Source organism: Delphinus delphis, chromosome 2, assembly GCF_949987515.2.
Source record: "Delphinus delphis chromosome 2, mDelDel1.2, whole genome shotgun sequence".
In the NCBI taxonomy this organism is placed as follows: domain Eukaryota; kingdom Metazoa; phylum Chordata; class Mammalia; order Artiodactyla; family Delphinidae; genus Delphinus; species Delphinus delphis.
The window spans coordinates 125,818,311-125,832,946 of NC_082684.1; the positions used below are offsets into that span (position 1 = coordinate 125,818,311).

The 14,636-nt window shown below is 47.3% G+C and overlaps 1 protein-coding gene across 2 annotated transcripts in view; it reads right to left on the minus strand.

Annotated features, from left to right (window-relative positions):
• The window catches only part of TBC1D2B (TBC1 domain family member 2B), an 87,376-nt gene extending 73,147 nt beyond the window's left edge, over window positions 1–14,229 (minus strand). For both annotated transcript variants that reach the window (XM_060005532.2, XM_060005533.1), the window contains exon 1: window positions 13,813–14,229. In XM_060005532.2, the coding sequence (XP_059861515.1) occupies window positions 13,813–14,169 (357 nt within the window). In that variant the 5' untranslated portion in view covers window positions 14,170–14,229. The remainder of the gene's footprint in view (window positions 1–13,812) is intronic.
• Between the last annotated feature and the right edge of the window lie 407 nt (window positions 14,230–14,636).

Here is a 14,636-nt window from a genome sequence, read left to right on the forward strand (position 1 = left end):
TCAAAATACAGGGCTAAAGAGATATAAAATACTTACGTGGCATTTCAAATCAAATCAGTGTGAAAACTATTAATTATTAAACAATGACATTAGGACAACTGGCTAAAAATATGGAAAGAAATAAAAGTATTATGAATTACGACCTAGGTGTGAAACCTAGGTCACAATATAAAAGAAAACAAATTCAAAATTGATTCAAGATTTGAATGCAAGATAAAAACCATTTAAATTAGTAGAAGATGCCTATGTAAATTAAAATTAAGTTTCTGTCTCTTTCTGCATCTTGTAACAACAGTTGCGTAGATTTCTGCCAAATTTTAAAGGTACACAAGGGATGATCTGACTTTACATCCAACCGTCAGCATAGCAGCACTTCACACGGAAGGTCTGTGCAGAGATCTCCTGAACAGTTCACACTGAAGTACAATCAACGGCCACGACGAATGCCCTGTGACAACAAATGCCCTGTGCGTCCTGACTCTGTGGACAAGGAAAACCAAAGCTCTTTCAGGACTGAGCCCCAGATTGAAGGCTCAAAGGGCAGATCTTCAGACTGCAAGCCACAGAGCTGCTTCTCACACGGGCAACTCTAGGGGGCTGACTCCAGGCTGAGGAGGGGCAGGGAGGCACTGATTTTCACTGCATTGATTATTTACCCTAGCAACACGGAAAAAAGTCTCCGCTGTAACATTTCTGTTCTCTTGGAATGTAAAAGCCTGTCTAAACCCAAAAAGAAAGACAGCAGAGAAAAACATCTGGATGTGTGTCCAAAACCACCATACAAAATTAAAAGGCAAACTGAGAAAAAGAACAAACAAATTCTAAGTCACTAAACATAGTGTGGAGTTCCACAGCTTTGCAGAGGCACCTCACTCTGCCAGCACTTAAGGAGCTCCTGTTTGCCTGGGAGCTCCCATTCAGCTTTAAAAAAATAAACAAAAACAAAACCCAACAACATATTTTAGACTTTTATTTCAATAATAATAATAACCCATGTTTGCTATGGAAAATCTGAAAAATCCAGAAAAACAAAGAAGAAAATAAAATGAATATAACCACATCCCCAGTAATAACTTCAATCAGCACTTTGGAGTACATCCTTTCAGATACTTTTCTATCCATAAATACATGTAGCAATTTTCTTTACAAAGATGGAATAAAATTATATAGACTATTTCATAATGTATACGTGCATATTAGTAATAATATTAGATACCATTAAGTAAACAATTACTATGTGCCAGACATTGTGCTAAACACTTTATACACGCTATCATTTAGAGCTCATAACAATCTCACAAGATAGTATCATCTACTTTCCCAAAGTATTACCTACTTGGACTCAGGAGCCTAACTGAGTTCAAATCCCAGCTCTGCCATTTGCTAGCTGTATTAGGCAAGTTACTTAATGTGTCTCGGACTTCTCATTGGCAAAATGTGAATAACAGGAACCTACTTCATGTGATGTTGTTATGAGGATTAAATGAGTTAATGCGTGTTAAGCTCAAAACAGTGCCTGGCACACTCGTTAGGCGTCAACCATCCATATTATCATGATCACCCAAGATCTCACAGCCAGTTGGCACATCAAAATTCAAACCTGGGTCTGTGTTCCTTGCTATTAATGGGAAGACGGAGAAGTGCACGTCCAAGACAAAATCCATCCCCTCAGCATGTCAGCAGGAATCAGAAGTTCCTCTATGGTCTTTCTCAGATACTGAAATGTTGGTGACCCCAACCAACAGCCAAGTTCAATTTAAAGTGTATTGGCTTCATGAGCAAGGACAACTCCCACATCAGAGGCTGGTCTTTTTTTTTTTTTTTTTTTTTTTTTTGCGGTACGCAGGCCTCTCACTTTTGTGGCCTCTCCCGTCCCGGAGCACAGGCTCCGGACGCGCAAGCCCAGCGGCCATGGCTCGTGGGCCCAGCCGCTCCGCGGCATGTGGGATCTTCCCGGACCGGGGCACAAACATGTCCCCTGCATTGGCAGGCGGACTCTCAACCACTGTGCCACCAGGGAAGCCCGAGGCTGGTCTTTTTGACAGTACAGAAGTTCCTCAGGACATCGAAGGGGGCTCAGCACAGCTTCACTGGGTTGGAGAGAGTATGACCATCAATCGGCTATAAGGTGCTCCCACTGGATGCTCTGAGCCACAATTCTTCTCTAAAGACATTTCTTTAAAAATAGACTGCAGTGAGCAATAATAAGACCACACATAAAAAATGTAGAGAAGAGAGGAACTGTCCTCCAGCATAATAGGATCACCAGGTCTCCAAGTCCAAAGAATCCCTTTGTCAGTCTCTCAGATTCCTGCTCCCTGACACTGCCCTGGTTCATCAACCTCAGGCCTCTGCAAGAGCGTCCTAACTGGTCTTGCTGTCCTCAGTCGCCCCTCCCCAAACCCCCTTCTTACACATAGCCACCTAAGCCATATTTATTCCATGCTTAAAACTCTCTGGTGGCTTCTAAGTGCTGGGCAATTTAGCATGGTCACCTGGCCTACACTGCCCCACACTCCACAGGGCCATAGCCTTTTGCCCACACAACAGGCACACAGAAGCCAGCTAAGCTTCAACGACCCCTCCTCCTACTGCACTAATTAAACCCATTTGCAAACGCCTACTCACCCCTCAAGACCCAGTTCAAACACCCCATCTATGAGGCCATCCGACGTCCCTTACAGAACCAATCATGCTATATGGTGATGACAGAGCACTTCAGTCACCCACTTAGGGTGTGAACTCTGGGCTCCTCCCCAAAGTGTCAGTGCCTACCATGTTTATAAGTCAGAAGAACAGAATAACCAACGGTCACGAGACAGCCACGAGAAGAGAACAGAGATGGGTTAAGTTTGCACACGTCATAGAAAGCAATTTAAACTGCATGCATAGTTTGACTCAGTCATAACTTAAAAGGATGCAATGCCTGCTCATAATGAAGGAATTTTCGTTTCTTAAACCTAAAGAAGGATATCTGAGGGATTCCCTGGCAGTTCAGTGGTTAAGACTCGGTGCTTTCACTGCTGTAGCCTGGGTTCAATTCCTGGTCAGGGAACTAAGACACCACAAGTCCCAAGGCGTGGCCAAACAAAGAAAGAAAGAAGTATATCTGGATTCCCAAGGTAATTCTTCCATAAGCAATAAAAAGCACAGGAACATTGTAAACAGCCTGATAATACAAAACAAAACTCAGATGAAAAACAGACTACAACCCCATATCTGATAAATAACTTTAGGTTCCAAATATTCTTCTGAACATTTCAAAACCATGGGGCTGGAAACAATCCCACGGGATCTGGCCCAGTACCAATGAAAAGAAAAGTAATTTTTCCTTGGGAAAGTTTTGAAATCTTCTGTTTCAGCCCAGTGACTGATGCTGAGAAGGGAAATAATACTGGATCTCCTGGCTCCTGGGAAAATGGAGTGCAATTGTACAGACCTCCGTTCCTCTAACACGATAAGTTCTTATTTTTTTGTCTTTTTAAATGGCTACCCTGAAGTCAGCATTTTCACATAACTTATTTTGCAAAATAATTACATGAATTCTAATCTAAATCCTTTTCAAAGGCTGAGCAAGAACCCAGACCTCCCCCGCCACCACTTTCCCTGGACAGTTGGCAGTGGGGGGCAGCCTCTCCTCGGGAAGGTGCCCCACGTCTCACCCATTCTGGGAGGCAGCGGTCTGAGGAGTGTTGCCATCTCTGATACTCAAGCATCTTCTTTTAAAAACCAAACACCTTGAGAGATCAGCCACTCCTTAAACCCATCTCTAACAATTTAATGAAGATTACAAACTAGGAGGAGACTACAAACAGAACAAAGACAAGCAAATGCGTGTTCTAGAAAAGAGGACAATAAAGATAACTGGGCTTGTGAGGGGCCTGGCCCAGACGACAGATTTCACCAAGGCGAGGGCAAGGACAAAGACACTCTCTGGGCCTGCTCTTCCCTGCAGGAAGTGTGGAAGCCTGTCAAAACGCTTTCTGTTTCAGAGGGAAGGGGAGCACGCGGCCTCTGAGTGACCACAGGGCTACATTCCTATGGCTGCCTATCAGCTCTGCCATTGCACAATAAGAGAGCGCCAGGGTTTTATGAGCTCAGGATAAATAAAAACTCCTGCAGCCACAGCCAGCAGACTGGTGGAGAGCCCCACGCCATCTCTGTCTGCGATGGTTTCCACACACCATGCAACACTGCAATGTTCTGGCTTGATGGTTTTTAACTTAAAAGTAGGACACAGGAATGACTGACTTAATATGAAGTTTTATGAACTGGGGTTTGGGAGGGGCAGATTCCCAGGCACCGCCCATCAGAGATTAGGAGGAACACGGGAGCCTGAACCAGAAATCTGCCTAACCTTTTAGTGAGTTTACAAGAGTGTTTGGGAAGCATGTTGATTTCTAACAGTCTTTTAAGATAGAGCTGGTACCTCCAGAAAGTGCCAGATGGTTCTCCTATATCAATCGGTTACTCCCCCCTCTCTGGGTGAAAAGCTGGGGGCTCTAAACGTCCTTATCAGCTGTCTGGTGGTGGTAATCATTAAAACTCACCCTCCCAGAATCACCCTAAGGATGGCAAGCGAACACTATCGCCCTCCAGGAGCTTCCCTCTGAATGGCCCTGGAGGAACACTGAAATGTGGTGCTGTGCCAGTGACTGAGTGATCAGCTCAGGAGACAGAAACTTCAGGGCCATTGGGAGGAGGGAGTCACAGGCCCCAAACCATTGCTCTGGAGCACAGAAACTCAGAATGCAAAGAAGGTAGCAGACATAAACCACAGAGTGTCAACCTAAGGATAAATGGCTCACACTTCACTGGTCTCCACCCACGCAGTTTAGTTATTTCTAGTCTGCTTAGAAAACCGTCCTCAAATAGGGCCAGTCTTTACTTCACAGTCAAAGAGAGCAGTAATTCATGATCCGGCGGAGAGTGGTGTTTCTCAAAGAGAGGACCATAAAGGTCTGCAGCAGAAGGGTCGGCACAATGGATAAAGATGCAGATTCCTGAGGTCCACCCTGGCCTACCAACCGAACCAGAATCTCTAGGGGGGAACCCCACAACCTGCATGTTAACAGGATCCCAGGAGGCTCCTTCCCCACACCAATCTGAGAACCACAATTCTCAAGGAGATGCTTCCCTTTAAAGGACAGAAATGAAAGATAGCCTTATCATCATGTTACCTCTGGGATAGTATATGTGAGAGAGCTGTGTAAACTGTGAAGATTAAAAAGCTGGTTCACTTCTTTTTTAAAATTTATTTATTTAATTTATTTATTTTTGGCTGCGTTGGGTCTCCGTTGCTGCATGCGGGCTTTTCTCTAGTTGTGGCAAGCGGGGTCTACTCTTCGTTGTGGTATGCGGGCTTCTCATTGCGGTGGCTTCTCGTTGCAGAGCATAGGCTCTAGGCACACGGGCTTCAGCAGTTGTGGCTCACAGGCTCTAGAGCACAGGCTCAGTAGCTGTGGCGCACGGGCTTAGTTACTCTGCGGCACACGGGATCTTCCAGGACCAGGGCTCGAACCCGTGTCCCCTGCATTGGCAGGCGGATTCTTAACCACTGCGCCACCAGGGAAGCCCCAAAACTGGTTCACTTCTGAAGCTAGAGGGCATGGCTTACAGAGCAGCAAGAGAAATCACACCAAGGGTCAGTTTTCCTCTGCACACCTCCAAAGAGAAGGCTCCTGAACAGGGATGTGCAGGTCTAGTACTGCCAGGGAAACACCACTAATGTCTATAATCAATCAACCCCCACTGGAAGCTTATCATCTATACTGTTAATTTCCAATCTTCATGTGACTTGAACATCTTACATCTATGCTGCAGCACCGAAGAGGTAAATGTACAATTTCAGAATCTGTGTACAACAACTAAAAACAGAATAAGCCTAATTTCCTACTAAGGGAGTAGAATGGCAAATAGCATCAAACTGCTGGGTTTAAAATGGCTAAATATCACTCAGGTGTCTGGGGGAGGTTTTAGTGCCAGAGCTGCTGCTAACTAGCTGTGGGACTCTGTTTCTCACTCTATCACACAAGGGGCAGGGCGGGCTCATCTGAGGGTCTCGTCAGTTCTGACTCAGGGATAATGACCCTTGGAACAAAAACACCAAATGACTTCCTCCACCTCACAGAGCCACTTGATGACAATGCCCTAATGAAACCCCAGAACAGGACAGCTCCGAGAGGCCAGAGGCAACACCTGACTCCCGCTAGATGTCCATCATGCCCTTGCCCAACCAAGACTGTTACTTGAATGGCTGGCTGGCTGCATCAAATTTCCAAGCACAGTCTCCCCTGGACATCACAGAGCTGGAAAGGGAAATGAAAACTGGGCTCGCTGCCTAGAAATAATTCCTATAATCCAAGATCAACATCTCTGATGACACTGGCCTGTCCGCCTCCAGTCCACCGCCAGGCCTGCCAGGCCTGCCATCCGACACCCAGACAAGTTCTCACCTGAGGGCAGACCGCTCAAAGGACGTCTCCTCTTTCCAGGACGGCTGGCCCTGGAAAGGGCCAGAGAGGAGGCCAAAGGATCTCAGCTCCTGAATGCCCCCTTCTCCCCCAGATTCCAGTTTTCCCACACAATCCATCAGAAGAAGTTAAGCACTGGCCAAGCATGCAAACTCATGAAAAGATGCTGATTCCCATCAGACTGGGAACACTTCTTGTTGATCCAAAAGGAACTAAACCTTTGAACAGCTATACAATTATACCAAAACCTAACCAACTCCCCAGCCCATTTCTCCAGGGAGCTCTTCCTGGTGATCAGTCACACAGATCTCCCCAATTCCACAATGCCCATAGAAATTATTGTACAAACCACAGATTTCTGGCCGTGGGTGATATCCAAATCAGTACTTTACATTCAGGATTCCCTGCCTCCCTCTTTATTTACTATGGAAAGATGCCAGACCCCCCTCAGGATCAAAAAACTTGCAGACATTTGATATTTACTCCCAACTCTGAATACTACAGACAAAAATGGTTTCTCTCCAAAGTTTTTTCTCAAAGCTATCAGGTGCTAATCTATTTTTAAAGTCTTAACACTGTAGTTTCTGAAATGAATGGAAAACTTTCACTGCTGTATATGCAGAAAAAGCATAATGCTTACAACATGGTGGATGCGCAAAACTATTTGCTAAAGGAAGAAATGGACACTGCAAATCTCCTTCTGACCATGCGACAAGGGCATACCACACACCCACCCCAAGAGGGCATGAGGGTAAGAAGTATTCATTCGGCTACCCGGTATATACAGAGCATATAATCCGTGCCTGACACTCTGCTCAGCATTAAGGCTGAAGCGGTGAACCAGGGACAAAACTCTGCCCTCCGGGAGTTGGGCTCTAGTAGGACACGGCATCAGATGCTCAAACACCAGAACAGGACTAGACCCATTTTAGGGAGCACCACCACCCTGAATCTGTCCATTCGGGGTTTCCTGTGCGGCTTGGTGAGCTACTGTTCATTGCGTGATCATGACACCTGCAGCCTCTCCGGGGACCACCTCGGCCTCCCGCCCCTGAAGGCCTCGCACATCCACGCACCCGGCACATTCACTTCACCGAGTTCCCAGGAAGAATATTTAGCAGGACGCTGGTTAGAAGCATCACTACTTTCTAATTCGCCATTCCATATTGCATTCACTCTGTGAAAGTGAACAAAATCCACTTAGGACTGGGCCTTCCAGGATGTAGCTAAACACCCACTCAAATGTCATTAAGACCCTACTACATAAATCTCTAAAAGAACTGAAAATTCCTAATCAAAACCCCTTCCACTCCACCAACCGGAGAGTCATTTCTACAATAACGGGGTTCTTTTCTTTCTTTGGTAGGAGGGTTATTATCTATATTTTGTTCTGCCCAGAGATGGGAAGGCTGATCATGGATGCAGGCACCTGAACAAGGAGAGCCGTCCACCCCTCAGAAGCCTCAGTGAAATGCGAGAGCTGTATTCACATCTCAACCCTGAATGCACGTGACCCCTCCCTCCATTTCTCAAGCAACGGTTTCCTCCAAAGGGGAAGGAAACTGGTAACACGCATATGAGCAAAGCAAGTGGGACATGAGAGAAGTCAGGGAAGGTGGCCATGAGGAATGCTTTGGGAAAGGCAGTCCCCGAGAGGGGTGGGGCAGGCTGTAGCCACACAGCCCCCGAGGCAGCAACCCCTGCTCAGAAACAATGGTTCTTAAGAGGCAATGGACCACGAGATCTTCAACTCTGCATTTATCAACTTTAAAACCTGTTTTCCAGTGGGTAACATATTAATATTTCAACTCTTAAAACATAAGACAAGACAATCCTCCAACATAATTAGATGAAAATACTGGATATAACCCAACCATCAGTTTGGGAGGAAAAAAAAAACGCCAACTATTTGTTAAGCCCTGCTGAAAATTCTTTGCTGATTCCTACACCTCGGGCCCCAAGGCCCTCCCCTCCACCCCAGCTGCCATCGGGCACTCCTTGAGTCCCCTACACACCTAAGGGGCTCCGCTCCTGCCACTTCCTCTCCCTAGAACACTCTACTCCCCTCTCCATTTCTCCAGTCAACACCAATGTGCCCTTCATGCCTCAGCTCAAATGTCATTTCCTCAGGAAGTCTTCCCTAGCCCTCCTCCTTCCGATCTAAATTAGGACCCCCTATTATACATGCATCCCATCTCTTTCCTTTTAAACTTCACAGCACTGGTTGGTGTTCGTTTTGTTTTTATTAACGTCTGTCTCTGGGCTACACAGAAAGCTCCCCAAGGACAGGAACTGTGTTCACCTTGTTCAGTCTATACCCCCAGTGCCTAAGCACACAGAATGGGTAAGTGACAGAATGAATGAGAGTGTCCAGGCCTTTCTAAAACACCAGAGCCAGTGAACTACAGCCTGAGGGCCTATCCAGCCTACTGCCTATTTTTACACAGCTACAAGCCAAGAAAGGTCTCTATGTTTTCAGATGGCTGAAAAAAAAACCCAAAAGAACAGTATTTTGTGGCGTGTGAAAATTACATGAAATTCAAATTCCAGAATCCATAAACAAAAATTATGGGAACACAGCTACACTCATTCTACAGTTGTTTCTGTACTATAACAGCAGAGCAGAGTAGTCACAGAGATGGCACTGATGGAAGACCTAAAATATTTACTACATGGCCTTTTACATAAAACATTCACCCACTGCTACAACAGTGTCCTCAGAGTCAAGACTGTGGGCATGAAATACAAGAGACCTGAAAATGAAGGACCGACGGTAATCCGTCTTTTGAACCCCTGATGCCTGTCGTATTTACTGGGCATTCCTTGAATGGCAGGCACCTCCATGACACGTGGTGAGAATGTCATTTAATACATTTGAGAATTCTGGCTGATCACTTCTAAAGGGCTGGAGCTCACACCAAAACCAGCGCTTACTGGGTAATGACCTTCTACTCATTCGCTGAACAAACGTTTGCCTGGGCACCTACTTTGTGCAGGTGCTGTTCTGGGAGGGCAAGGATGCAAACAGCAGTGCTTAGAGCCTCATGAGCAGGAAATAGTGTGGAGGTCACACTACCATGAGGCCTGTGTGACAAGACAGTGGGAGACAGAAAGCCACGGCGACATCACACCTGTGAGACTATACCTGCCTTTAAGAAACTTACTCATTGGGAAGCTACGAAAAATCCATGGAAAGTCAGGTCTCGATAAAAGATTTAAATAACATTTCAAGACCCCTGAGCGGACGCCCCAGGGAAGAACAGCTTAGCAGAGCCATTTAGCCAAGAAGGCTGGTTCACCACATCTATTTTGTACTGCACACACTATGATTACCCAAGCTAGCAAATGTTTGTCATTAAGCTGAGAGCAGTTTCAACACCAGAGAATGTGCATCCTTCCCACAAAAGTGCGTTAAGAATAGGGATGCATGATTGTTCCGTTACGTGCGACTCAGAAACCAACATACACGTCCATTTGTGCACCATATGCCTTCAAGAAAGGGAGGAGAGGGAGCGGAGTGCATCTGCTGACAGTCTGATGATGCTCCTTGCTCCAGGGACCGTGGGGATCTGGCAGAGCAGGGTCATTCAAGCTTCACCCCCAGTCAGTCACATGCTCTCTCTTCCCTAAGTGCCAGCTCACTCCAGAACGGTCTCCTGTGCCTCAGATCCCAGGAAAGCTCAGTGAGAAGCCTCCAGCACCTCTACACACACACACACACACACACACACACACACACACACACACACACACACACACACAGAGGAAGCATCAGTTTCTGTCTGTTGTAGCAGTTTCCAAATGTCTAGTAACAGGTACCATACATCCTGGTAAAGAATCGGTAGGTAAAAACGTTCCTGGTGCTTTCATTCTGCATGAAAAGGACGGAAATCAAATGCAGTAAGGGAAAAACCACTACATCTTATCTAATCCCAAACCACTGAAATCCAAAGCAAAAAAAAAAAAAAAAAGGGAGACTTGTCAAAACTGATAATAGAATTAGACACTTGGCATTTTGGACACTCACTGTTCCCAGAGTCTCTACTAGCCAAGAGCATCTGAGTCTATCTTCAAGATCTCAGACAAATCACATCCCCTCTCCGGCCTCCATTCCCTCATCTGTAAAATAAGGTCCACATCCCTGAGTTTATGAATAGAAAAGCCTACCAAGAAATTCCAATATCAGCTTTCATTAAGACTCAAGCGGTAAAACATTTTGGAAAACTTCAACAAAACCACAGCTCCTCCAGAGAAGGCAGAAAGTCACTTTAAAATAAGAACCATATGATAATACAATAAGCAAATTGCTTATTTTTTTTTCTTTTTAACCCGTCAAAAGAAATGGTATCTATAAAATTATATATAACTAGCTGAAGCTTGAGCAGGGTTTAATCCTCACTAACCTACAATCCCCCTTAGAAATCAGGGTCTGCCCTACCGCTGAGCAGCCCTAAAGGGAAGCATTAAAGCTTATGGGAGTCAGTTCTTAGATCTGAAAGGTGAAAAGGAAGATAAATTGCTAATTTCCACTTTTACCACCATAAAATTTTTACGCCCACAATTCAGAAGGAATTACTGTACAATAAAATTCATCCCTTTTGGAGCTTCCCTGGTGGAGCAGTGGTTAAGAATCCGCCTGCCAATGCAGGGGACACGGGTTCCAGCCCTGGTCTGGGAAGATCCCACATACCACGGAGCAACTAAGCCTATGCGCCACAACTACTGAGCCTGCGCTCTAGAGCCCACAAGCCACGACTACTGAGCCCACACACCACAACTACTGAAGCCCGCGCACCTAGAGCCCGTGCTCCGTGACAAGAGAAGCCACCACAATGAGAAGCCCGCGCACCGCAACAAAGAGTATCCCCCACTCGCCGCAACTAGAGAAAGCCCCCACGCAACAACGAAGACACAATGCAGCCAAAAATAAATTTTTTAGAAATTAAAAAATTTAAATTAAAATGTAAAAAATCCTTCTTAAAACACACCCCTACTCTGAAACCTTACATTTTGACTGTTCCCTTCCTTTGAAAAGGCTTGCCTGTGTTTCCATTTCCATTGTTTTTATAAAGCAAACCCTTTGTCTCAGGCATGCTGTCTTATTCTGTGACTAATTCAACTTTACATACCAAAATATTCCATAGTCAGTAACCTACATGAAAATCAATTTCTTTTTTTTAAAGAAATATTCTGAACATACAAAAAGACAGATAGAATAATATAACAAACACCACCCAGTGCTAGAAATAAAACACTGCAAAGACACTAGAACCCCCCTGAGCACCCATTCCCACTCACGTTCCCCTCTCTTCCCAAGTGGGAACCACCATCCTGAATCCAGGGCTCATCACGCCCACACAGCTCTCCCACTCCCCATGCAGCATATGTGTTTGCATGATCTTCTTAGTCTTTACATGAATGGTACCTCTGTATGCAATCAATCTGTAACTTTGCTTTTCTTTCTCAATTTTATGTTTATGAGAGTCATCCATGTTGACACCTAGAGCTCTCATTCCTTTATGTTCACGGCTGCATAATATTCCATTATATGAATGTACTACCTAATTGGCCAAAGACACCACTTGTTGTTTCATATGGCTGCCATGTAGTGCCTACTCTGTGCCAGCTATTTTCCAGAATTCTCAAAACTAACCAATGAGGAAGGTAAGATTCCCATTAGACTGAAGAGGAAACTGGGACAGAGAGGTGGTATAGTTTGCTCAACACCTGTGAGTGGCAGATTCAGGCCGCAAGTTCAAGTCAATCCAAGTCTAAAGCCACACTCCTGACACTGCATCTTGCAGCCCCACTTAGGTAGATACCTCCATCATTCAAAAAATTTTAATGAAAAAACCTGATGGAGGGCTCCAAAGTCATTTGAGAAAATCTGAAACAGGATGCTCTATTTTCTGTTTTAACAAACAATTCCACAGGAAATTCAGCTGTACACAGGGACAGTCCATATATACAGTGAGGACAAGCCTTTCTTTGGCAAAAGTCCCTGTGTACTTGCTCAGATCACTCCCAAGTTTACACCAATGCTTTCTAAGTAAGCCCGAGTTGAACTGCAACTCTGCTTGGCTTCCTTTGGAGAAAAAGGCTGTCTGCACCCACTTAAAGAAAGGATGGAAGAGCCTAAAAGAACACAGTAATCAGACTCTGCCTGAAACAGCAGGAACTGAGCTGACAAAGCTCTAAAAACGACCTGGGGAGCAGCTCCAACTGTTGCTGGCTTCGGAGATCCTGGGAACAGCCCTGTGCTCACAAGGCCAAGGGCGTCAGGCTCAGCCCACTCTGCTCTCCACTTGGCGAGCTTTGCAGAGTTTTCATACATCCCAGCCCAGCCCTGCTGCTCTGGAGAAAGCCCAGCTTGTAATACGGAAGAGAAGCGAGAGAGAGGAGTGAGGGTGGAGGCTCACAGGAACCAGGCAGGGAAGGAGGCTGGGAGAGAGACCCAACTCCAGGCCAGGGCCCAGACGCCCAGGTGCTGGAAGCAGGAGGGCCCCTAGGAGATAATGGGATGCCCCAAGGACAGGGAAGGCTTCTCAGCACCAGAATCAGGACTTCTGACTCTAGTCTCATGCTTCTACACACTGTGTAGAAAAAAGATTACGAAAGCCTCAAATGGGCAAGGCTGAACTGGTTGAAGCAAACGTTTCCCTCCTCTCCCAGCCAAAATACGGAGCAAGTAAACAGTCTCTGCTACTTACTGTCTGTGTGACCTTAGCTGGAGTGTCTCTGCCCACTGTGGAGGAGACTGCAGTGGATTATCTTTTAAGGGCCCTGCCAACTCTGACTCTCTCGGTCTATAGCCCTGAATGCAGTAACACTTAGGAGAGGTCAGAGTATATTTCTTATAATTCCAACACCCCCACGAAGTAGATACTACTGCTATCCCCATTTTACAGAAGAGGCAGCTGAAGAGGGTAATAACTTACCCAAGGGCAGGAAGCCTACAGTAATGAATGCCTGGGAGGGTTACACAGGACATCCACAGGACAGGGGTGGGGAGGGGAAGGGAGGTGGACAGAGAAGGGCCCGAGGCAAGGCACAGAGGGAGATAACGGCTCAAGGGACTGAGTAGCCCCCAGCCACTCTGGCCTAAACCCAGGTAAAGGGCTTGAGATGGGGACGGGGACAGAGTCTGAGGAAGAAGTGGGGAAAGAAAGACAGAAGGGCTTTAGAGAAAGGAGGGTATGCAAAAAGTTAGATGGTCAGAGGAGCTAGGCTGAGCTGGGCATCGGGGGCAGCCCCAGAGGCTAGGCAGGGGGAGCAGGGGAAGGGCGTGTGGGCGGGTTCCCGGGAGGCGGCTGCGGGGCTGCGGGGCGCGCTGTCCCACCTTGAGCACCGTGACGGCTCCCGCGCTGTGCACCTGGAAGTGAGCGGGCGGCTCCGCGCCGGGCTCGGCCGCCTCGTCGGGGCCCGTGTAGCTGAAGCAGGCGTCCGCGATGTCCAGGTGGCCGAGGGGCTGCGCGTCCTGCGGGTTCTTGAAATAGTAGAGGTAGCAGCGACGCGCGTCGAACACGAACCAGCGGCTGCGGTAGCCGCGCAGCGGGCCCTTGCCCGACAGCTTCTGCAGGTAGCCGCACAGCCGCGCTGGCTCCCGCCCCGGCCCTGCCCCAGGCTCCGCCGCGGCCCCCGGGGCCGCGCCCTCGCCAGTGCTACCCTCCTCCGCCCGGGCCCCGGGGCCCAGCATCGCCAGCCCGCGCTCCAACCGCCAGCGCCGCGGCCCCCAGCGCCTCGGCGCCGCAGCTGAGCCCCCTCCCTTCAACCCCGCCGCTCCGCACGGCTGGCGGGCGCGCAAAGCAGCCTGGGACTTGTAGTCCCGCCCCCGCCCGCCCCCGGGAGCGCCTGCCCGCACCCGAGGCGGTCCCGCAGGCGCCCCAGAGGCTGGTCCGGAAGAGTCACCCCTGCCCTCTGTTCCTTTGTGTAACCTGGGGCTCAAAACCTCGCGCTGCCGGGCTGAAACATTGTTCTATTTCTTTATGGGAGTGTGGGTACTTGGAACACGCATTTCTCAAAATTCATCAGGGGTCCCCTTAAAACTGTACATTTCACTCTATGTAAATTATACCTCACTAAAAAACTTTATTTTTAAATCTTTGCCCTGCCAGATTCACAGGCTAGTATTACAAAAATGAGAGAGCCTATTGCTTGGCGCTG